This window comes from Terrapene carolina, unplaced genomic scaffold, assembly GCF_002925995.2.
Source record: "Terrapene carolina triunguis isolate 2854851 unplaced genomic scaffold, T_m_triunguis-2.0 Scaffold130, whole genome shotgun sequence".
NCBI lineage: Eukaryota > Metazoa > Chordata > Testudines > Emydidae > Terrapene > Terrapene triunguis.
This window is the reverse complement of record NW_020664481.1, coordinates 21,878,078-21,900,860: the sequence shown is the minus strand read 5'-3', so window position 1 is coordinate 21,900,860 and position 22,783 is coordinate 21,878,078. Positions and strand designations below refer to the sequence as shown.

Sequence of the window (22,783 nt, the reverse complement as noted above, 5' to 3'; positions counted from 1 at the left end):
GCTGAGACATCTTTTATAATTCCCCAAATTTGAGGAAACCTGTCTCTTGCAGTTGTATTTGAGACATTGGAGCAGAAAGCATCTCTCTGTCTCAGTCTCTCTGTCTCAGTACAGTTGCTTCTCTCTAGGGTTAGACTGTAGTGTAGACATACTCTGAGACTGTAAGCTCTTTTGGGTAGGAACTATCTCTTTATTAAATGTTTGTACAGTGCCTAGCACATGGGGGTCTAGGCGCTAATGCAATACAAATATTAGAGAAGTATAACAGTAACTTACTCAGACATGGTCCACTTCTCTTTCCTTACATTATTTTTGTATGCAGCATAGTTGTATCCATGTCAGTCCCAGGATATGAGAGAGAGAAGGTGGGTGAGATCTTTTACTGGACCAACTTCTACTGGTTAGAGAGACAAGCTTTCGAGCCACACGGAGCTCTTCTTCAGGACTGGGAAAGGTACTCCAAGCATCACAGCCAAATGCAAGGTGGACAGATTGTTTAGCAAAAGTTGTTATTCCATATTCGAAGGGACCATTCAAGGTAGAGTGGCCCATTAACACCCCTGCAGTCACAGGACAAAAAGATACCGGTTAGTTAGTGTGTTACAGATTGTTGTAATAAACGATAAATCCAGTGTCTGTTCAGTCCATGATTTTTAGCCTCAAGCAGAGTTATAAATTTAAGCTCCCAGGCTCATCTTTTGAAAGTGTTGTGCAGGTTTCCTTTGAGGATGAAGACTGATAGGTCAGACATAGAGTGATCGCTTTGTGAAAAATGTTCACCCACAAGTGATGGAATGTTTTTGTCTTTCATCATTTTTCTGTGTGAGTTCATTCAAGAGCACAGTGATTGGTTTCACCCATATAGTTGTTATTGAGGCATTTAGTGCGCTGGATGTTGTGATAGGCTTGTGTAGGATCCATGGATCTTGAAAAAGGTTTGTGGGGGGTGGGGTGTTTGATCATGGTAGCAGTGGAGCTATGGTTCCAGCTTTTGCCTCTGTTGTTCTGGTAGAGTCTGGGGCATTTTAAGTTTGTGTGTCCTTGACTGGGGGGAGCTTGCATCCGATGATAAGCTTGGAGAGGTTGGGGGGTTGTTTGAAGGCCAGAAGTGGAGGGAGTGAGTTCAGGAATGATTTCTTTCAGGATGGGGACTCTATCAAATAGGGGTTGTAGTTTTCGATGATGCCCCGTATGGGTTCCAGGGTGGGGTGACAGGTGACAAGTAGGTGTATGTGGTCACAGGGGTGTTATTTCTGTATTGAAGCAATGGAGCCTAGAGCAGCGTTTCTCAAACTGAGGTCGGCGAGGGTACTCCGGGGGTCCACGGGCCCTGCTGATCAACTCCTCTCTCTCCCTCCCTCAACTCCTCCCCCTCCCTCTTCGTGCCTCCTGCAGGCCACAGAACAGCTGTTCAGCAGTGTGCAGGAGGTGCTGTGCGGGAAGGGGAGAAGCGGGGGAAGGGTTGTAAAGAGGCGGGGAAGGGGGTGGGGCCTTGAGGGCAGGACCTGGGGCTGAGCAGGTGGGACTTGTGGGGAGGGGGTGTGCGAACATTTTTTAAACCAAAATGGGGGTCCTCAGGTTACTAAAGTTTGAGAACCGCTGGCCTAGAGCGGCTGGCTGAGCTCTGGATCCCATTATTTTTAGCATGGTACAAACACATAAGAGACAGTCCTCGCCCTAGAGAACTTGGACTCTAAATAGACAAGCCAGACACAGGGTGGGAGAAAGGAATTCCTGTCTTCCCTTCCACGGCACCTTGGGCTGAATCACGACCCGCAAGACTGCGACAGTCACGGGATGCTCGCTCTGTTTGCTCCTGAAGGGGTGGCCCTACAGGTGCCACAACCACCTTGGCCCGCACCAGGGCAAGGGAGCGTGCCCTGCTGTCCCTCCTGCCCATGGCCACTGCATGGGTGGCCCTTCCCCCTCCTTCACCCCAGCCCAGCTGGGCACCCCCTACCAAGCCGCCCCTTCCCTAAGCCCCACCCTCTACCCGGATGTGCACTCTGATAGGCCCACGTATTGACACGCTCCCCAGGAGGAGCCAATCCGCTGCAGCCACAGCGCACTGGCGAACAGGGGGCGGGGCGAGAGGCGGTGAGGGTATAAAAGGGGCCGTCGTGCGTTGGCAGCCGCTCGCCGTCCCGTCCCTGCCCGACGAGCCCCAGCCCCGCGCGCCATGGAGCCCTTCGAGCTGCTCGTGCGGAGCCCCACGCAGCGGCACCCGGACCTGCGCCTCCGCGGCGAGCCCGGCTGGACCGTGCGGCAGCTCAAGGCCCGGCTGCGCCGCCTGCACCCGGAGGAGCCGGTGAGGCGGGGACCCCCCCCCCCGGCCTTGTCCCGCGGCTCCCCGCCCCAGCGGGCCGGGAGAGGCCTCGAGCCCCAGCCCGGGGACCGGCTCGCCCCCTCACGCCCCGGGCAGGGGGCGTCGTGCCCCGCGTGCCTCCCCCCCGGCGGGGGGGGGGGGGGGCGCAGCCGGAGTCCGGGTTCCTCCCTCCTGCGGGGCCCCCCCGGGGTGACTCCTTGGGGGTGAGCGAAGCCGTGAGGCGAGTGGGGCCCTGCCCCGTTCCGGGCCCGGGCCGGGACAGCGGCTCTCCTGGGAGCGCGTTTACCGGGTCCGCTGCGGGCTTCCCTGGGGAGACGCGTGTCTCCTCCGCCTGGGGGGTCCTGACCCAACGGGCTTGTGGGGGTGTCGCAGGGTCCTTGTAGGGCGGGGTCGTGGTGGTGTCACCCCCACTCCTGCGCTGGGGCTGGGAGCCAAGGGCCCCGCTCTGCACGCAGCAGCACTGAAGTCAGGGTGGCTAAACTGCACCCCCCACCTTGTGACACCCTTTGGGTCGGCACCCCCCAGTTACACCCCCCTGACAGTTCAGATGGAAATAGCTGAAATCATGAAATTTATGGTTTTTAAAATCCCATGACATTGACCAAAATGGACTGTGAATTTGGTAGGCCCTAACATTGAGAGCCCATACTGGGGACGCTTCTGGGAGTGGACTTGAGTGTTTGTGTTACCACAGAGCTGGTGTCATTTCTATTGCACAATCTACTTTGCCTCCCTCTTAAAAAAAAATAAAACACACTAATTACGGCCGCCTTGGCTCTAAAAGGTTGCACTATTGAACAGGAGGCAAAAGTGTTCCTGCAGTGTAGTTGTAGCTTTGTTGGTACCAGGGTTTTAGAAGGACAAGCTGGGTGAGGTAAAACTTTTTGTATTGGACCAACTTCAGTTGGTGAGGGAGACAAACTTTCAAGCTTACACAGAGCCGAAGAACCTTCTTCAGGACCTGAAGAGCTCTGTGTAAGCTTGAAACTAGTCTTCATCAGCAGAAGCTGGTCCAATAAAAGATATTGCATCACCCACTTTGTGCCTGTAAAAGTGTTCAAAGGTTCAGGGAACTTCAGCATCTATTTGATGTCTCTTTAAAGTTTGATAATGTGGAGCAAAAAAAAGTGTCCTGTTCTCTCCTCTTTCCCTGCCCAGGATTCCAGAACACCTGCTTCTGCATGGTTGGCTAGTTGCAAATGTTACAGTGCAATTCAAAATAGTTTGTAAATATGTTATGGAAATCAGTTGTAAATACAGAAGTGAAATTCGTTCAGCATGTGGGGAAACTGTTTGGGGGCTTTTTGCTTTATTTCTTCCTGTTCAGCTGCCATTTAATGATGTGGTGTAGTAGCTTGTTGGATGCTGAAGTAGTATGTAATAGGAGTCTTAGTTTTTCTCCCAATGGTAACAATTTCTTATGAAGTGGCAGTATAGGCAAAGTTTAAAAAAAAGTTTTAAGTTAGTGTTCCAGGCAAGACAAGGGAGTTAAATGGCTGCATTATTTTTACGTCGAAAGAAAATTTGTCCATGAAATAACTATGATACTGTTTTGCTTGTAAGCATTAGATTCATTGAGAGAAATCTGTTGGAGTTAGTAAAAATAACATCTAAATACTATTTCACACTGAAACAAACAGCTGTTTCTGGTTTTTTTTTTTTTTTTTGACTATGTCAGATATTCTGGTTATGGGCACTATAGGAAACTCCAAAATAACTATATTCTATATGCTGCTTAAGACTAATCAAATAAGTAGACATAACAATCTGTACAAATGTGAATTGACATGATGAAGGGACACACTGGGCTTTCAAGCAAGCGTGGTTTGATTTAAATAATCAAGGTTTCCTGCTTGCTGACTGACAGATTAAAACTGATTTTTAAGTAATAGATTTTAATTGTGGTTTTGCACTCTAGTTACTCTTCTAAAAAGGTTGGTGCTCTTTGGTAACCAGCCTGTTTTTTTGTAACTAAATATAGCCTTTGCCCCAAGTTTATTGTTCTTTTGCTAAGGATACACTACATGTGTATTTAAGCACTTGTGTACATTAACTTCATATGTATTTTAGATTCTTATTTTTTATTAGGAAATGTTGAATGATGCATTTTTTTTACTAGATTTTTTTTTTTAAACTTGTGATTTGCGTCAAGCTCTACTTGGACGTGGATTCAAATTCAGTTAAAATACACAAACAGTATTTAAAATTATTAAATAAAACTACCTTAATTGTGCAGGAAACATACAAAAATTCAAATAGTTTTGCTTTTTAAACTGATTTTTGTTAAACAAAGAAAGTACTCTCTCTAGTTAGCGAATTTAACCTGATTATTTCTGTTGACTGTGTCCTTCAGGATTTTTATAACTTTTAGATCTCATCTTCTTTCAACGAGTTTTTATTCATAGATTTGAAGAGGGAAAACAAGTTTTCCTGCTTTTTCAGCTCCCAGTTGCTAACTTTGAATGAACTGATGATTGAACTGAACTAGGTGAATAGACTGAAATGAAGAATATATTCACTCTGCACCTGTGGAAGAGGCGACTGTTAAACTATTTTAACACTTCAGTAGACTCTAGTTCGAGGTGCTTAGCCAGTGACTTCCATCTTTCAGTACTTTGAATTTCTTTAACACTTGGCAGCAAACATGTACTGCTTAAGACAATTTTTTGTATTTTATTTAAATGACGTCAATAGATTATAAATTTAGGCCTTAACTTTGGTTTTAAATTTCAAATTTAATTTTAAATAGGTTTATTCTTTAGAACTAAACCTGCTTATTTAATTTAAATGAAAAAATCTGATTTATTTAAATCCATTTTTATCTGAGCAAATTCCATGCATGTTGTGAAGGTGTGCTGCTGTGGGAAATGCTATCTTTCTGCTTAATGCCCAGTGTCAGTGGAAGCCTAGAGGTCTTCCTATGCTGCTTTGGGGTGTTAAAATGGCATCCATCAGCATTGGTCAGATACATTATTTATGTAGCAATCACGTAAGACTGGTTTTTAGTAGCTTTGAAGAATTAAATTTGGAAGCGGTGGTAGGACTCTTGCTTTGGAAGCTGGCAGAGCTGACCTTTTCCTGTAGGGAGGGGAACATGGGCTCTCTTGCTCTGGGGCAACTCCCAGTGACTGTGTGCTCCAACTGCAGGAGGATTTCTGTGTGAACAGCTGCTCAGATTTACTGGGTGGGAGATCATGTGAATTGTCACAAGATTACAAAGTGCCTGCAGTGCTGCTCGGGTTGCTCTGCTTTAAGGAGTGTAGAGAGGTTCCTTTTTGCCAGGATTGTGGTGGGGGTTTCTGGCCTGTACTACAAAATGAATCACTTCATATACCGGAGCAGCTGTTCTGTCCTCGTTCTGTATGCATTTGTCTAAATCTCTATGGTATTGCACATTTTGCATACAAGTAATTGACAAGCCAAATTCTTCTTTAATAGAGATGCACACAACTTCTGTTCAACTGGGGAGGGGATGGGGGGAGTAGCATTTCTGATTTGTGTGTCTGACAGCAGTGTTTGGCCTCTGGTGTTTATCAGTCAGCTGTTACGTACACAGCTTTTCTTATGTGAAGCTAACTTTTTTTGGCATTTGAATGCATTTGACAGATTAGTAACCAGTATATTTTGTCTTCTCTCAAAGCCTGAAGAGGACCAGAAGCTGATTTATTCTGGGAAGCTGCTGCTTGACCACCTTTATTTGAGAGATGTGCTGCCCAAGGTATGGTAATTACATGTTTGTGGTAGCTGCGCTGCAGTATCAAGTGAGATCAAATAAAGTTTTAATAGATAAAACAAAATGATTATCAAATATCTTGACTTTTATTTTAGCAGGAGACGTTTCATGCTCTTCATCTGGTGTACCAGTCAAAGAATCTGTCAAAAATGAAAGAGACCAATGCGAAGGTATGTTAAATTTAGACTTTATTCCTACATTAGATATTGAAAGGATCAGCAAAAATCTGTGGAATGTGACCTAGTTTTTTAATTACTGTATGTTTGTAAAGGTTGATAATGTCAAAGCAGGGTGGTAAACCTCATGTGTCAAAAGTTCTGTCATTGTCAGTGTTATGGCAGCATTCCTTCAGAGTTGTAATAGGGCTGGGGGAAGGAACGCTTACACATTTGGAATAAGTACTGTAATCCCAGAGCAAGGATTGTTTAAGTTTCAGAGCTGATGGCACCTGAAGAGTTCTGTGGAGCTCGAAAGCTTATCTTTCACCAACAGAAGTTGGTTCAGTAACAGATATTACTTCACCCGCTTTGTGTCTAACTTGTCAAACCTCAGTTTCTAATTGTTTGCATAAACTTGAGTTGACATTACTGCCAGAGGGGGGCGAAATGTTTAATCGCATGTAATTTAGTTCCATTAAATAGCTAGTGACACCTCATATTGCAGGCTCTTCAGCCAATGATGGACATGGTGGCTGGGCTGTATGCAAAGGGTGAAATTGTGGTGCCTGTTCCCCCAGGATTACCGAGTCCAATCACACTAGTGGTTATGCTCATCAGAGGGAGAGGGAAATGATTACCGTTTGAATAGGCGGTGTCCAGCATATGAATTTTGCTGGGATTTACTTTGGCAACAGAACTTCAAAAACATATGGAAGAGGAAATTGAAACTAAAAATGAGCATTAGAATTTCAGTTTAATATGTATTGGTTTAGTGCACAATACCATATATCACATCACAATATTTTATTTCTGAATGGAAGTTAGGTGATTAACTAGTGCACAAGCTTCATATCTGAAGGCATAAATTTCCACCCTTCTTTAAATCAAAAGTGAACAGCATACAGTACGTCCTAATTCCAGTTGGATATTTGTCACAACACACATGGCGGAGATCCTTGGGACTAGAAATGCTCAGGTATTGCATTTTGATTAAGGTGCATTGTCCTGGTTCTATAGAGCAGTTTGCAGAGCAGCCACCCACATGCTGCTAGAACTTAAGACCTCATTTCATAAACTCCAAAATTAGATACACATTTAAAAATAAATTCTCATACTAGTACACTTACGAGAAGGACAGATGATCTTTGCTCTTAAAGGGGACCTGCAAAAGAATTAAATAAATAAATAAAAGCTAACAACAAAAAGCTAAAGACCCAAGGAAGCTTAATGTTTTTTTTTTTATTCCTTAGAGCTTGTCTAAACACACCACTTATACCATTTTAACCATAGCAGTATAGTTAAAAGTGGTCCAATGATCTAGTATGGATGGATGCATTTATACTAGTATAAAAATGCTTATACTGGTATAACTTACTCCTCTATGGGAATGGAATAGTTAAAGCAGTACAGCTTGTGTTTAGACAAGCACAAAATTACCCCAGTTTAAGTTGGTGCAACTTCTTTGTGTAGACAAGTCTGAGTTTTCCAGTTATAGTTTTTATCCAATGCGGGATCTGAATTTCTAATCCAAAAAACCCCATAAGCAAACCAAAACTTTAAAAAACATACTCAGACCTTTGCATATCATGAGATGATTGGGGGGCGGGGGAAAGAATCACACAACTATTTTTTCCTTTCCAGGTTACTTTTAAAGGAGTGTTAGAAATAGAATATGTATGGAAGGACTGGTTATAACAATGGCTATGACTATTAATTGGTATTGTGGTAATGCCCATTGTCAAAGATCTGTACAAATGCACAGCAGTTTGGTAAAACTTCAAGAGAACATTCAGTGCATCCTCTTAGCTTTGCAACAGAAGACTTTTCTCAGATACTGTTCTGAGTCAGCTCCATTATTAACTGTATTATTTAGATTGATGAAACCAATCAACAGCCAAAGACTGTTTCAGGACCTGGTCAAGATCCTTCTGTAGTTTCTTCAAGTGATGGCTTGAGACAAAGGGAGACTTCCTGCAACCAGCTTTCTACAGGGGAAGCCAATACTAGGTAAATATGCCACACATGCTGATAACTTTCTGAAAATGTTGACCATTCATGTTCAACTTTCTTTCTTTCTTTCTTTCTTAATTACAATCTAAGTGTTGAATACCAGCACCTCATGCCATACTTAATGTTGTAAATGTCAGTGGTATATAAGCTATGTATACTATTCTTCTAGATATTTAAGTGGACACTGAAGGGGTTAAATGGATGTATGCCTCTCCAACCAGAGGGGAAGCGTTATCTTTACTGTTACATGTGGAAAAGTAGAATTGATGTTACATTTTCATGGAAATATGAACCCAGGAGCTTCTATGTTGATCCGAAATTCTTATGCAGGTAGCCCCTACAATTGATTCTCCTTTGTTAGGAGTTAAATATTTTCTCCCAGGAATTGCTGTCTCCACTATTGAGCTTCTGAAGGTTAGATTGAGCGGGCTTGCTTTCTTCTGAGATCCTAGTACTACTTTCTGGAACATTGCTTAAGCATTGCCACTTTGTTTGAATGGACCTGAACTGAAATTAAAGCTGAATATCCTATCATTTAATCAGAAAGATGGTACTTGGGATCCAGTGGTAGTAAGACTGTCTTCCTGTCCCCACTCTGATTTCACAACAGCATATTTTCGGGATGAAATGTAGATTTCTGCATTCATGTTCTAATAAAAATGATTGCAGTATTTCAAGCCCAGATTTAAGGTAGGATATGCTGAAAGTGTATGGTATATGCTTGTATCTTCTAGTGGGTAAAGCATCAAACAGCTTTTGCGATGCTGTCTCTCTTTAATGGTACAAGTAGGGAAAGACTTGGGCAAGTGGGCCTGCCTGTTCTTTTGTAAGCAAACATCCTGTGTTTTACCCTTTCAATAAGGGTTGAAGCTGCCCAGCATCCCCATGGTGTGGCTCCTGGATACTCTGCATATACCACTTACAACATGCTACAGATGTCCTGGTTTCAGCAGATTTACGCAAGACAGTACTACATGCAATAGTAAGTTTTCATTTTTGTTTCCTATTCTCCCTGGGAGCCTTGAAATGTTCTAACTATTTCTTAATGAGGGAATTTTTTCCTTCCCTCAGGTGTAATGTAGTTGAAAGGCATGTTACTTAGCCTTTATGATTCAGATGTCTGATGTAAATATAAATGCTGTATGTAGCCCCTAAAATGTAATTCGGTTTAGTTTTACTTGCAACCTTTTGCTTAGATAAAGCTAAGTGCCGCAAAACTTGATACAGTTACCCAGACTGTTACGGGGTCTAAGTACAGCGCTGCCTTGATATAACGTGACCTGATATAACACGAATTCGGATATAATGCAGTAAAGCAGTGCGCGGGGGGGGGGGGGTGCGCACTCTGGTGGATCAAAGCAAGTTCAATATAACGTGGTTTCACCTATAACGCGGTAAGATTTTTTGGCTCCCGAGGACAGCGTTCTATCGAGGTAGAGGTGTACTGAGGTTTTGAAAGTTTCAACAGTGGAGTACTGAAATAAACCTTTGTATTCCAACTTTATGAAGATGGATGTTATCCCATTTTACAGAAGGTGAAACTGACCCACGAAGTTGAACTTATCCCATCATGTGGCATGTCATTGGCATAAACAGGGCTGATTTCTGTCACTGCTCTAATCACAATTTGCTGCTTCCTAGTTGCACATGAATGTAAGATTAACAAGTTTTTATGCCTGCCTGCCTTATCCTTTGCAGAGCTTGGCAAAGTCTTACTGCTTTTATCTTCTTTTCAGCTTGGCTGCTGTTACTGCTGATACATCACCTACACAAAGGTCACAAGAGATACCAGTGGCACCAGTTGCAGCTCCAGCCCCTCTTCCAGATGCATTTCCTGCACAAAACCTGCCTGGAAACCATAATGCCCCTCCTCAGCTCAATGCAGGGGCCAATCAGAATTTGCAAATGAATGCCCAGGGGGGTCCTCTCATGGAAGAGGAGGAGGAGATGAATCGAGATTGGTTGGACTGGCTTTATTCGGCTACCCTGTTCTTCGTTTTTGTCAACATTATCTACTTCTACTCCAGCCTCAGCAGGTTCCTCATGGTTATGGGCGGCACAGTTTTGATGTACCTGTAAGCATGCGTGTCTCATGAAGTAAACATTTCAGTGTTGACTTGTCATTCAGGTGACTGCTCTTTGGAGCAGTTTGTCTGCACTGTGAGAGTCTTTGTTGTAATCCAGTCTCTTACAGCTCATCTATGCATCCGTTGTATTAGTTTAACTATAGTCGTATAGTTAAAGCAACACAACTCCCTAGTGTGGATGCATTCATAGTAGTATAAAAGTGCTTTTACTTGTGTAACTTATCCCATATGGGATAGGAAAGTGCTAGACTAGGATAAGACCCCTTTATATTGGTATAACTGTAGCCACACAAGGGTTTATATCAGTATCACTGTAAGAAATCACATTCCTAGCCAAAATAATTGATGATACTTTCCAGTGTCGAGCAGGTCTTACATTTTGACATGTCAAAATGCATCACAGGATCAGCAAATCTCCTGTAACTCTTAGCTCAACATTTTTGGAGGGAATTGTTTAAAGTCAAAGTTACAATAAAACATTAACACACTATATCATACATTACTGGTTCAGGTTAATATTCAAAGAACATGGCTAACGATTGTGTACAGTTGTGTGCGGCCATGTCTTTGGTAGGGGAATTGATCCCATACCTTTATATAAGATGTGGCTAAGGATTTTTTACCATGGTTGTTGACTGCTTGTAAACATGCAAAACTAATTTGAATGCAGTGTAATCCTTAGCCACTTCCTTGACTAGAAAAAATGCTACCAGTCAAACTGACCACTCTTGCTCGGAATGGGGAGGTCATTTGTAGTACTTCCCAATCTCTGCCCGTTTGTGAAGCTGCTCATAATTTGTTGTGCTGATCTTCAAATAATTGTTGTCCTCCTTTACATGCTTGGATCAGTTGTGACATTAGTGTAGACCTTTAAATTGCCACAAGTAGGCTTAAGAGTTAACACATTCAAACAGAAGCAGTCCACGCTTCTTAGAGCTAATTCAGGCTGTCTGCAGACTCAGGAAGTCAGCACTGGATTACATCTGGTTAGTATTTTGAAGTTTTATCTTCAGAGCCATACGGGTAGAACATTTTTAAAAGTTTATATTTTTGGAGTACAAGATGCAGCCACTGGGGGGAGAGAGAGATTAGTTAGCCCAGTGGCCATGTGGTGGCCTGTTATGACCCCTCTTTGTGAGCCACACAGGATGAGGGAGCAATGCCAGCATCACAATTTCAGTTATCCCATTAGGGCAGGTGTAGGGAAATCCAAGGTACGGTGGTACATGCTGCTGCTTTAAAAAGGAGCACTCTGTCCTAGTTCTCATGCTACACACTGCAGCATCTGCTTTAGCCCACTGGGGGCCTAATCAAGACCCCTTAGGCTGTGATGCACCAGCCTATATAGAGCTGGTTCCACTGCTGCCTCTTGAATGCTATGCTGTGCCTTGCTGCCATAATGCTGGGGGGTAGGGATTGTGGTGGAGAAGGTTTTTGGGAGCTGTCCTCCAGCACCTCAACCAATCAGAATTAATCCCAGTGTCTTGAGCAAACTGTCTACACTTGTGTGCGTATTCAAGTGTTTTGCTAGGCCTGAAGTCTAGCAAGGCAGGAGTAATGTTTAGCTAACTGCTATTCACAATGAGTTCTTGTCTTCCAGGCACCATGCTGGATGGTTTCCATTTAGACGACGGCCAGTTCACCCTCTTCCAAACAACGTTCTTCCCCAAGCTGCGATAAACCAGGACCAAAACAATAACTTACAGGTATTGGCCCAATATTTGACATACAACAGCAGCAAATCCCGGGAAAGGGTTTAGTTTCCATTTTCCAAACATTTGTAAGGATGAATAGTGTTCTCTACAAAATCTTCTGCTGGAAACTTATTTTCCTGGTAAAACAATATCTAAACTAGCCTTCTTTTCTCACTGAGTCCTAGAGTTCAAGGCCAGAAGGATCACAGATCCTCTAGTCCAGGGGTTGGCAACCTTTCAGAAGTGGTGTGCCGAGTCTTCATTTATTCACTCTGATTTAAGGTTTTGCGTGCCAGTAATACATTTTTAACGTTTTTAGAAGGTCTTTCTATAAGTCTATAATATATAACTAAACTATTGTTGTATGTAAAGTAAATAAGGTTTTTAAAATATTTAAGAATCTTCATTTAAAATTAAATTAAAATTCAGAGACCCCCGGACTGGTGGCCAGGACCCGGGCAGTGTGAGTGCCACTGAAAATCAGCTCGCGCGCCGCAGGTTGCCTACCCCTGCTCTAGTCTGACCACCTGTATTTTACAGGCCACCAACACCACTCAGCCACTCGCATGCTAAACCCAACTGAAATTAGACCAAAATATTAACAGCCTTCAGGAGACTAAATGTATTCTGTGCCACAGGCAAAGAACAGGAGGGATGTGGTTAATTCCTGCTCTGTCTGGTTGTTACCACTGTAATAGGTACTCTGATACTTTGATTTCTATGAAAGCAAAAGTATCTTTCCTGCCATATGTTAGAAATGTATTTGGTTTTAAAACTTAACCCTGGCAATCACCTGGTATTTTGTAGTTGATGCATTTTGTTCCAGCAAATCCCAGCTTGGCCAAGGGCTACTGTGGCTGTTAGCAGTGTAACAGGCGCAACCATTTTCATATTTTGGGAAGAGGCAAATATTTGCAGTGCTTGTTAACACTAAACTACTGCAGCAGGTGTTAACAGTCCCACCATGATCTGTCTCTACTACAGGTGAACGGCTCTCATAAATGCAGATAAAACTTGAATGTGTATGAATCTTAATCTGGTATGGAGGGTTGTACATCATGTTTCTCTCTGTATATGCCGTTAATGGGACATGTTCAAGTTGGCATTTTCATTTGGTCTTAGTACTTGGTGTGGAATTGTGCTTTTGGTGCTGACCAATTTACAACTAGAACATCAAAATATTTTTGAGACTCAGCAGCTTGTTTGGGTGTATCAGATGCATCATTCCCACTTGTAAATAGGTCCTAAAATAGTTTTATTTAGCACAGGACAGTATTGGCAATGGTGGGTGGCTTTACTGTGTCTTAGCTGTGTGGTCTCTTGAGCTGTAATTCTGGGTCAATGGGTAATAAAGGAATGAAGTACTGCAGTATAGTCAGGGCTGTTAATGAGTCCTTGACGTTCTTCCCTTGAAAGGAATTAAAATAGCTTGTTTTAGAAAGGAATCTGGCTTTTAGAATTTAGTGTTCTTAAAACAACTGGCCCCACTTATGAGAGATACTTTATCTTGGCAGGAGGAAAATGTAGGTGGAGAAGCTGAACCTGAGGCTGTTTCTGATGAAGGAAGAGCTTTACCAGAAAATCAGCAGGAGAGGCCTTCATTTATGAACACAGCCTGGCTTTTCTTCAAGACTTTCTTTGCATCACTCCTGCCAGAAGGGCCTCCCGCCGTGGCCAACTAACTGATTTTGATATCGACGTACTAGCCCGTCTGTAACTCCAGCAGACTACTCTTCTGTATACCTGACTAGTCTGGACACCAACTCCAAAGTTAAAATAAGCATCACTGGGATTTCCCCATCTTATAGCAACTAAGCAACCTAAAAACTGCAAGAAGCCTTAAACCTTTACAGCATATAGACTAAAATGTACTGTGCTTTCCATGTCTTCATTCCAAAGAACTTCAGTGTGCTGTATAGCCGGCATTAAATGAGAGGGCCTAGCATTGTACAGCAGTGCCCTAAATGCATAGACAGTAAGCGGGTGTGTCGGAGATGTAAGAGAAGCAGACTGCTTCTACCAATGCTATTTGATTCCTGTTGGAATGTTTCAAATGCTGTTTAAATTACACTGAGTGTAGTATCTCATATATAAAACAAGGAACTGCTGTTAAGTATTGGCAGACTTTTCTAGGGGAGATTTACCCTTAAATTGCTTAAAGGAATGCAGTGCTTAATCTTAACAGAAAATGAAGACTACAAATCATGCTTTCGCTGTAAATTTCCTATGGAGGACATAATGTGTAATACAGTAATTACCCACTTTGTCAGAAAGTGAAAGCTAACCACAGCCTTTGATCAACAAGTACACCAAATGGATCAGCTGAGTTACAGGGTGAATTTCAAGTTGTCAAAATCAGGTGTCTTTTAAAACCATTTAAAGGTTCCTTTTCTGGCTTGTAAATCCCAAAGCTTCATTCATCTAGAACTTAGTTGCGCTGTGCATCTTGTAACCGCTTCCAGGATGCTCCATGTAAGTAGCCTAGAGGTTCTATATTCAGTCCATGCAATTTTCTGTAATGTTAGAAAGACCAATGCCAAAATCACTTTTTTTGCTGTCAACTTAAACTCAGAAGGACCTGTTACCTTGGTCAGCTAGAACTTTCCAAATCCCAGACGTTCATGACAAATGGCTGCGTTCCTTTTGAGATGTACAGAAAAGCGTCAACTAGGCTTTTGCATCCCAGCAAGCACAAGATTGCTCTGGAACAACTTTCACTGTACTCATTTATTTCTTCCTTCCTGGTGTTCCCTTGAACGTCTAATATTGTCAAGGGCTTTGTTTTCGAAAACAATCAGTTGTGTGCAGACTTGACCACAATCAGAAAATTGCCCTGTGCAAATAGATGGTATGCACCTAACTTGCTGTCTGCACACCCAGTCACTAATTGCATGTATATATGAACAGAGCCTTTGCACATTGTAAAACTAGATTTACTCCTCAGTAGCCGATAACTTGTTTCCCAACGTGCCTTGGATAACTTTTCTTTGAACAATCAAAAGAAGTTGAAGTTACAATGGTCAGACAACTTGTAGCTGCTCCTAGTAGTTCTGTAGGCGTTCAGGAAGTTGGCCTAATGTATGAGGCTCCTTTGACATATGCATGGGGTTGCAATGCATTGTTTTAGCTCAGGGATAATGTTTTATTGCGAAGTAAACATCTGGGGTTTTTTTTTTTTCTGGGATGTGGTATGAAGATTTTTGGGATTAACATCTCTTGTCAATAATGCTACTTGTAGATGGCAAAACTGCATTATAAAGCTTTAAAGCAAATGTCTTGCCATGCTAATGTGCATGAACTTGTTCTGTACAGTTGACCATGTAATTACTTAATCTGAAATTCTTAATCCTGTTCTTTCCACATATTACACCTACCCATTAAACATGGTTTAATGTTTCAGTATTTTATCTACTGCAGTTAAGCTTTTATTCATTCCCTATCATAACAAATTAGCTTGAGATAAATCCTTCTCCACTGCATAATAGAGTTCCTGTTTCAGAAACGTCCAACCTCAGTGGGAAGCTGTCACTCCTATAAATCTGCTGAGGTGGCAGTGAAGAGGAAGGTTAAGTAAAGTAATACACCCTCTAACAAATCCTTTATCAAGCATGAGTTTTTGTATCCCTGAGAGGAGTGAGAAGTCTCCTTGTTTATTGTTCCAATGTAATGTGCCTGAAAAAACCTCTGACAGCCTTGTTTCATATGTATATAATATTGCAGTAAGGCAAAGGCCCCGTTAATAAGCATGATTATGCTTGGAAAGACTACACTTGGTGGTAAATGTTGATTTCACTAAACACACAAACTGCTGAACAAATATTTCCATTGATAACTGAACCTTTCAGATGGAAACAGTAAGAAAAACACTGCTTTAACTTAGACTTTCACCTTTATGTGCATAAAACATCTAGTGCCATTTCTCTTAAAACAGCTGCCTCTGCTGTTACTAGAGCTGGGGCTCCAGGCAATTGTGCAGTATTCATTACACTGAAAGTTGAGGAAGAATCAGTTCTAGGCATCCCAAATTGATTTGATCAAATTGTCTGCCCCGTCTCCCTCATAATGTCCTGCAAGTGCAACCATTTAAAGAGATAAAAACGATTTAGTGGAATTATAATAATAAAATCAACATTTGCCAAGCCTATGCCAACTAGAACTGTAGTGTATCAGATGACAGTCCCTCTCCTGAAAAGTACAACCTAACGAGCCCTTATTGATAAAGGAAAGAGGATGCAGTTAAATGTATATGTTGATTAACATGCTGTATTAGTATCAATTTTTCCTCATCCATCAAATCCTCACGGATTGATTTTTCTATTGGGATTGTTACAGGTGTTGTGAAGGAGAAAGAGGGTGGGGGCAGCCCATGTGTAGGGCAGTGAGCCAGGAGACTTGTAAAAGATGCTGAGAGAGGCTAATAAAGGGGTGGCCAAGGATGGTGGTGGAGGAGCAAGGTAAGGATGCGAGACAGGTCTGGAGGGGCTGAGTAGTGACAGTGCTAGAAGTTTGATGGGGTGAAAGGAGGGAAGCTAGTGGTGGGATTGAACAGAGGGATATGGTTGTGGGGGAGGCTTACGTGATTAGAACTGCAGGGTGGGGGGGAGAAGGGTAATCCAGAAGTTACTGCACTGATGGGAGATGAGGGTCTGAAGGGGAGCTTTGGCAGCAGAAAAATGGATTGATTTTTCGAGGAAGAAGCAGAAGGATGTGGAAACTGCCTGGTGGAGGGAGGGAGAAGTTGAAGATGAGCCGTAAATTTATGGGCAAAGAATTTTTATACATAATTTAGGCTTTACTGATGGGTCCAACAACAAGCTGTTCAATGATAACTTCTCACTTTATCTGTTTGTATTACCAACCCTATTTCAACTATGGAAACAAGCAGCAGCTCGGGCCTGTAGCTTTTCAACTAGCAGCCTGGACGCAGGCTAACGCCATAGAAAACAATACATCTGTGAAAGAACAGAAGTTGTAAATAGGGGGATTGGCCACAAGGTGGCAGAGTGAGTGAACTGCTTTCCATGGCGCTCTGTCCCTTCCCAGCCTCTGGCTACTTTGCCTGCACTGTGAACAGATCTTTGTCCCGGCTGGGAAACCAGGGCAGGGAGATCCTAAGTTCTGGGTTCTAAAACTATCTCAAGCTTTTGTCTTTCCGGCTATTTTAAAGTGGTAGTTCATTCATTTAGCGAGTGTGTAGAACTGCAATCAAAATGCTGGTGTTCGCCTGGGATGCTGCTCCCCATGGCACAGGAACGAAGAATTTAAAATCAGACTGACTGCTGCTCGAGCCCAATAACTGCTCCTAGCTAATAGCTGTGGGTGATCACAGAATCACTTCCTCTCCACTCCCACTACTGGTAACATTGGGTCCCGACCCTGGGATTGAGAGGGAAGAGCCTCAACTGGTGGGAATTGTCATCCTAGGGGAGCTCAGACCTTTTTCTCCAGCTGAGGATCTGTCCTGCTTCCTTCAAGTATAAATGATTGGGGATGATCCAGGCCCAGCGTGGTTTAATTTTTACCGGATGCCAAAGATACTAATCCCCTTTAGGGAAATCCGTGCTCAGTTTATGATCAGGTACTAGAATTTTCAGTCAGGGACATCAAGTTGAGCTCTGTTTTCCTTTGAACTTATTAAGGCATTGCTAATCGTCACTGGAATATCTCATCCCCATGGAAAAATCCTACTGGGATTTTATATCTATAGGGAGCAGAGAACAGCTCTACCCTGAGATGCAGTTGTATAAAATGGGACAATCAGATCCCCTAGTGCATGTATCAGACAAAAGTACATTTCTATTGCTTTTTAATCTCTTTAGTCCTGAAGAAACCTCTCCTCAAAGAAGGTTTCTATTCCTTCTTGTGTCTCATCAACGTGATTGTTTACTAAGTTCCAATCAGTTTCACCTGTGCAAACCTATTGATGGCGCTAGGACTGCAAAGGGGTTACTGAGCATAATTTGGCCTTTCTTACTGGTGCTTAGAAGAACAAAGCCGCCTCTCAGTTGAGGTTTGCAGGAGTACTAGTCAGGAACTAAACCTCATTTTCCCTCGTCGTGAGAACACATGACATGATCTGGGAGTTGATAACCGTGGGATCTTATGATGCTGTTTGTACAGAGGCACGTTGTCAAACAGAGCTGCCCTCTAAGGTCTAATCTGAAAAATTCTTTCATAGTGACCTACTCTATTCTCTGTGTGTCTCGCTCAGAAGGGTGAAAAACCAGGTGGGCTGAACCTGTATGTCTAAGGAGTCTGGGCTTTTTTAATCTGATGTTTAGTTGATTGACCACTTCTTCCTGTTGTGTTTTGCCCCCTTTACGAACACCTTAAGCAGGCTGTCCCTGCTGAGCAGACGACTCAAGCCAGAGAAGGTGTTAATTTGGCCAGGGGGGTGTTACTAAAATTTGATGATTCTCTAAGCCACTTACCTTTGGTTAAACCTGAAGAGAGTTGGATGCTTGAATGCTCCTGCCTCTGTTGAAGAATTCAATCATGGATTTAAGATGCTGAGCAGTGCTAGCCCCAAGGATTCATAAATCCTGGGTCAGACTTCCCAAAATCACGGGACTGGCATGAGAATCATGAGAGTTTAAAAACAATAAACGCTGAGTTCTTTTCATGGGAGAGTCTAATAGAATCCCAGGCCTCCCAGAGCTCGGGCTTTAAGGAAAGCACCAAAGCAACAAGACTTGGGATAAAATCATAAATTGGCCGCACTGGATAGTTGGCCAGTAAATTCCTTGGCCTAGCTGGAGTCTCCTTTGAGTTTCACAAGGCCACGCCCTGCTCGAGTGCTGAATCTTTGACAAGCCAAAATGGGCAGGATTTTCCCTGCAGCTATGGGACCAGCTCCCTTCTACGGCTTCCAAGAGCGGAACAGGGGTGAAAACCTGAATGGGGGCATAGCCTGGGGTAAGTGGTTACAAGTCACTTTGATCTGTGGGCTTCCACCCTGCTCAGCATGGACAAAAGCTGTTCTTCCCCCTGCTCCCCAACTTTGCAGCGTCCTGTTGCCGTCCTCTCCCAGTGGCTCCAGCTCAGGCCCTCTTATTCCTTGGTCCCCCTCATCTTGTGGAATGGGGTTGCTCCTTTGTGCCAGGTGCTAGTAGGAAAAGTAACCAAGAGGCTGGGGTTTGACAAAGCAGGGGGGGCTTTATCGGATGCCTCCTGTTAGTTGCTTTTCCTGTCATCGCTCTCCAGGTCAGACTTGCTACGGGGGATGGGGAGAGTATTCACAGCTCTTGTGCACCATGATCACACCACTGTGTACAGGGCTGGTCCTTGGGATCTGGGCCAGGGTTTGCCGGAGGACTCTTTGGGGCACTTTTAATCTTCAGTATCATGCAGCTGGGGTGGAGGATGTGATCGCTGGGCCATTACTGGCCTCTTGCTGCGGGTGAGGCAGCGTCCAGCTGCTTCTCCTGAGGTCTGTGAAAAGCCACTAATATAGTCAAGGTTTTTTCAAGGCCCTGTTCTCCATATAAGCAGGCGGGGGAAGGCGAGACAGTTTGGTGTGCTTATGTATAGTACTTTACACACACACACACCCCTTTACAACGGGCACCCTGTGCTGTAGGGAAATATTATCCCCATTTTACAGGTGGGAAAACGAAGGCAGAGAGGGGAAGTGACTTGACTAAGGCCACAGAGGGAAGAAGTGTCACGGCTGGGATTAGCATTCAGGAGTCCCTTCTCGGTCTTGGGTAATCAAGCTGCCTCTCATGAGGCAGCTGCTCCGTGAAGCAGCACAGCACCTGCTGGGAGGGAAGTGACCCTAGAGCAGTGGTTCTCAGACTGTGGGTGGGGACCCCAAAGTGGGGCTGAAACTGAAACCTGAGGGCTTCAGTCCTGGGTGGCAGGGCTCAGGTTACAGGTCCCTGCGTGGGGCTGCAGCCCTTGAGCTTCAGCTTCCCCCCCACACACACACACTCGGGGTGATGGGGCTCAGGCGGGCTCAGTCCCTGCTCCTGGGGTCATGTGGTAATTTTTGTTGCCAGAAGGGGGTCGCAGTGCAGTGACGTTTGAGACCCCCTGATCTAGAGCCATGGTTAAGAGCCCAGGCTCCATTCCCTCCTGGGGTCTCATTTCATGGCTCTCAAAGGCCTGGCTATCGGAGGGATTCTGACAGTTTCAGTGTTCTCCATAAAGAAATGGGCTGAGACTTAGACTAGCAAGGACACCTCGACTAGGGCTTCAGAGTCAGGAGCCAGATATCCTGTCCCCAGTGGGGTATTTGGAGCTCCAAACCCCCTTGCTGATAACCCTGTTCTTCTGGCCTATAGCTGGGGTGGACACTGCGAACTCCCACCCACACTAGTATAAAGGTCAAAGCCGGGCATGCTGTGCAGGGCAGCAGAGATGCTACTTTGAAAACATTCACATTCCATGCGAGATGCAGAGCCGTGGCCAGTGGGTCGGCACATGTGGGGAACTGTACCTTTAAGGGGCTCTGGCAAGAGCCAGTTGGACGTGATTGTTGTGAGCGTCCCTAGAACATTAAGCGATGCTGGCTGTTTAGGACGCAGACCCTGACCAAAGTGGAGCCCTCTCTGCTCCCATGGCTCAGAGCGATCACTGAACGCCGCAGCACTCGCTGATCTGCTTTTCCTCGGAGGAGGGGGCAGACCCAGCAATGGTGGGATGCGTCCAGCTGCCTCAGACGCTGCTCGTGGGTGAGTATTCTGATCACCCAGCTCCTTTGCGCCTTCCATAAGCAAAACTTGTCTATTCTGGCTTTGCTGGTGGGTTCAGCCCTCCCCCATCTTCCCAGCCCTGCAGTAGCGAAAGGAGCACTGAGGTGGGGAATGGAGGGTCAGAGAAACTGGAGGGGGGAGAGAGCAGCGGATCACAGAGTCCCTACCGCTGCAGGCCCCCAGAGCTGAAGACCATCTCAGGAAACAGACGCAGTGTAGCAATGGGAGGATCGCTCTGATGTACAGAATTTAGGTCAATGGAGCCAACAGGATAACCAAACAGTCTGTGTATACATCTACACCGGTGGCCTGACGAGTGACCAAGGCCCAGGCGATGAAGTGTGCGTTCACACATGAATGTCTTTCAGAGGAGACCTTACAAAGCCAATTCTCACCCCCAACACACTAAGGAGACACTAAATGCATTCGCCCCCCTTTCCCCTCGGAGGAGTGTGATAATCCCTAGTTTACAGTTGGGGAAACTGGCACAGAGGGTAATTGATGTGCCCAGAGTCCAAATGCAGATCGGTGACGGAGTCAGGATCGGCGTCCCATTCCCAGGCCCTTACCCTCACAGGTGGGCAACCCGCTTTCGTTGGCACAGGCGGTCTGTAAACGTGGAAGCATGATTTTGTGTTAAAGCCCTGGGCTGGGACTTGAGATCTAGCTCCAAATCTTGACTCGCCTGCAGTATCCTTGGGTGACCTGGGGCAGTCACTTAATCGCTCTCTGCCTCAGTTTCCCTTCTGTGAACGAGGATGATATTTCCCTTCTCCCACTTGTGTCTAGTTAGTTTACAAGACATCCTGCTGGGGGCAAGGACTGTCTTGTACTATGTGTGTGTGCAGCACCTAACACAAGGGGACTCTGATCTTGGTTAGGGCTTCTAAGTTCTACTGTAATATAAACCCTCGACAGCTGCAGGCTCCCCTATGCCCCGATCCCATGCCACCCGCTTGCCCCCTTGTGCCAGTGGCACAGCAAATCAATGCCAGCAAGGCCGGAGGGGCCAAATGCTGCTTTTCATTGTGCTTGTCCGGCCCCACTGGAGCAAAGGCAGTTGAGTGGGTGTAACGGAGAACAGAGCAGGGACTGGATACGGTGCTTCCATTGTGTGACTTGGCAATAGCCAGAGAGCGTGGGGAGGGAGAAGGGAGGAGAGAAGTGTTGTACCAGCTGCAGCCCTGCGTTCCAGCCTCCTGTTATTGCATTCGGAAAATCTCTGGCCTCCCAGTTCCTGCCGGTCAACGCCCGCTAGTAAACCTGTAACTGTACAAGGGGGTTTCTGAGGCCACTCCCGTGGCCAGCTCAGGACGGCTGCTAGAAAAAACAGACACGGACTAATACACTAAAACAGGTTTAAAAAGGCAGCAAGGAACAGGCCAGCGAGCCAAGCCAGCAAGACGCGCACAAACTACGCTCTCAAGTCCCGGGCTGGTGCCCTAACCAGAGGATCGTCCTTCCTCTCAAACCGCTGCTCCTGAGCTTGCTCTTCGAGCTGGAGGATTGGAGACGAGGACGCCAGAAAGACCAAGCGTCTGAGATCCGAGCCACTGAAAGGGGTTGTAGGAGACGTTGACATTTGTTTTTATTAAAGCCTAGAATGTTGGGGAGGAAGGTCATTGTTAAAGAGTCAACCCCTTTGTCCTCCCATGTAAGAGCTGAGAAAGTTCCCACTCCAGTTCCCTGAGTCTTCCAGAAAGTGCTTCAGCAAAACGAGAGCCTTGCTATTCCTGGCATGGCTGAGATCTGAAGACCTTCCCTTGGCACGTACCGGGTTCACATCTGGGCACAAGTCTAGAATAACGTTGCAGTTCCCCTTTGAAGATGATCCCCCCCGCCCCCACCAGGAAGGGTCAATGCCCCTGGGACACAGGACTCGAAAACTGGTGCTGGGTTCTGCGATTTACACCCCCCAGTACTAGCGTGAGTGAACCTAGCTCAGTGCATTCATTGCAGATGAACTCCCCCCACCCCCCTGCCAGTGGCGAGGGCTATGCAGCCGCTGTCTTTCTGCATCTGTTTTTATACCAGGCGTTTGTAATGCTGCGCCCCTGGGTGGGTTGTTGGCAGCGGGGA

The 22,783-nt window shown here is 44.9% G+C and overlaps 1 protein-coding gene across 1 annotated transcript; it reads left to right on the top strand.

Annotated features, from left to right (window-relative positions):
- The first annotated feature begins 2,149 nt into the window (after positions 1-2,149).
- HERPUD1 (homocysteine inducible ER protein with ubiquitin like domain 1) lies at positions 2,150-15,415 on the top strand. The gene is made up of 8 exons (XM_024213995.2): positions 2,150-2,308; positions 5,967-6,044; positions 6,155-6,229; positions 8,091-8,224; positions 9,090-9,209; positions 9,964-10,302; positions 11,915-12,020; positions 13,523-15,415. The coding sequence occupies exons 1-8, from the start codon at positions 2,180-2,182 to the stop codon at positions 13,688-13,690; spliced, it is 1,149 nt and encodes a 382-aa protein (XP_024069763.1). The 5' UTR covers positions 2,150-2,179; the 3' UTR covers positions 13,691-15,415.
- The last annotated feature ends 7,368 nt before the right edge of the window (positions 15,416-22,783 follow it).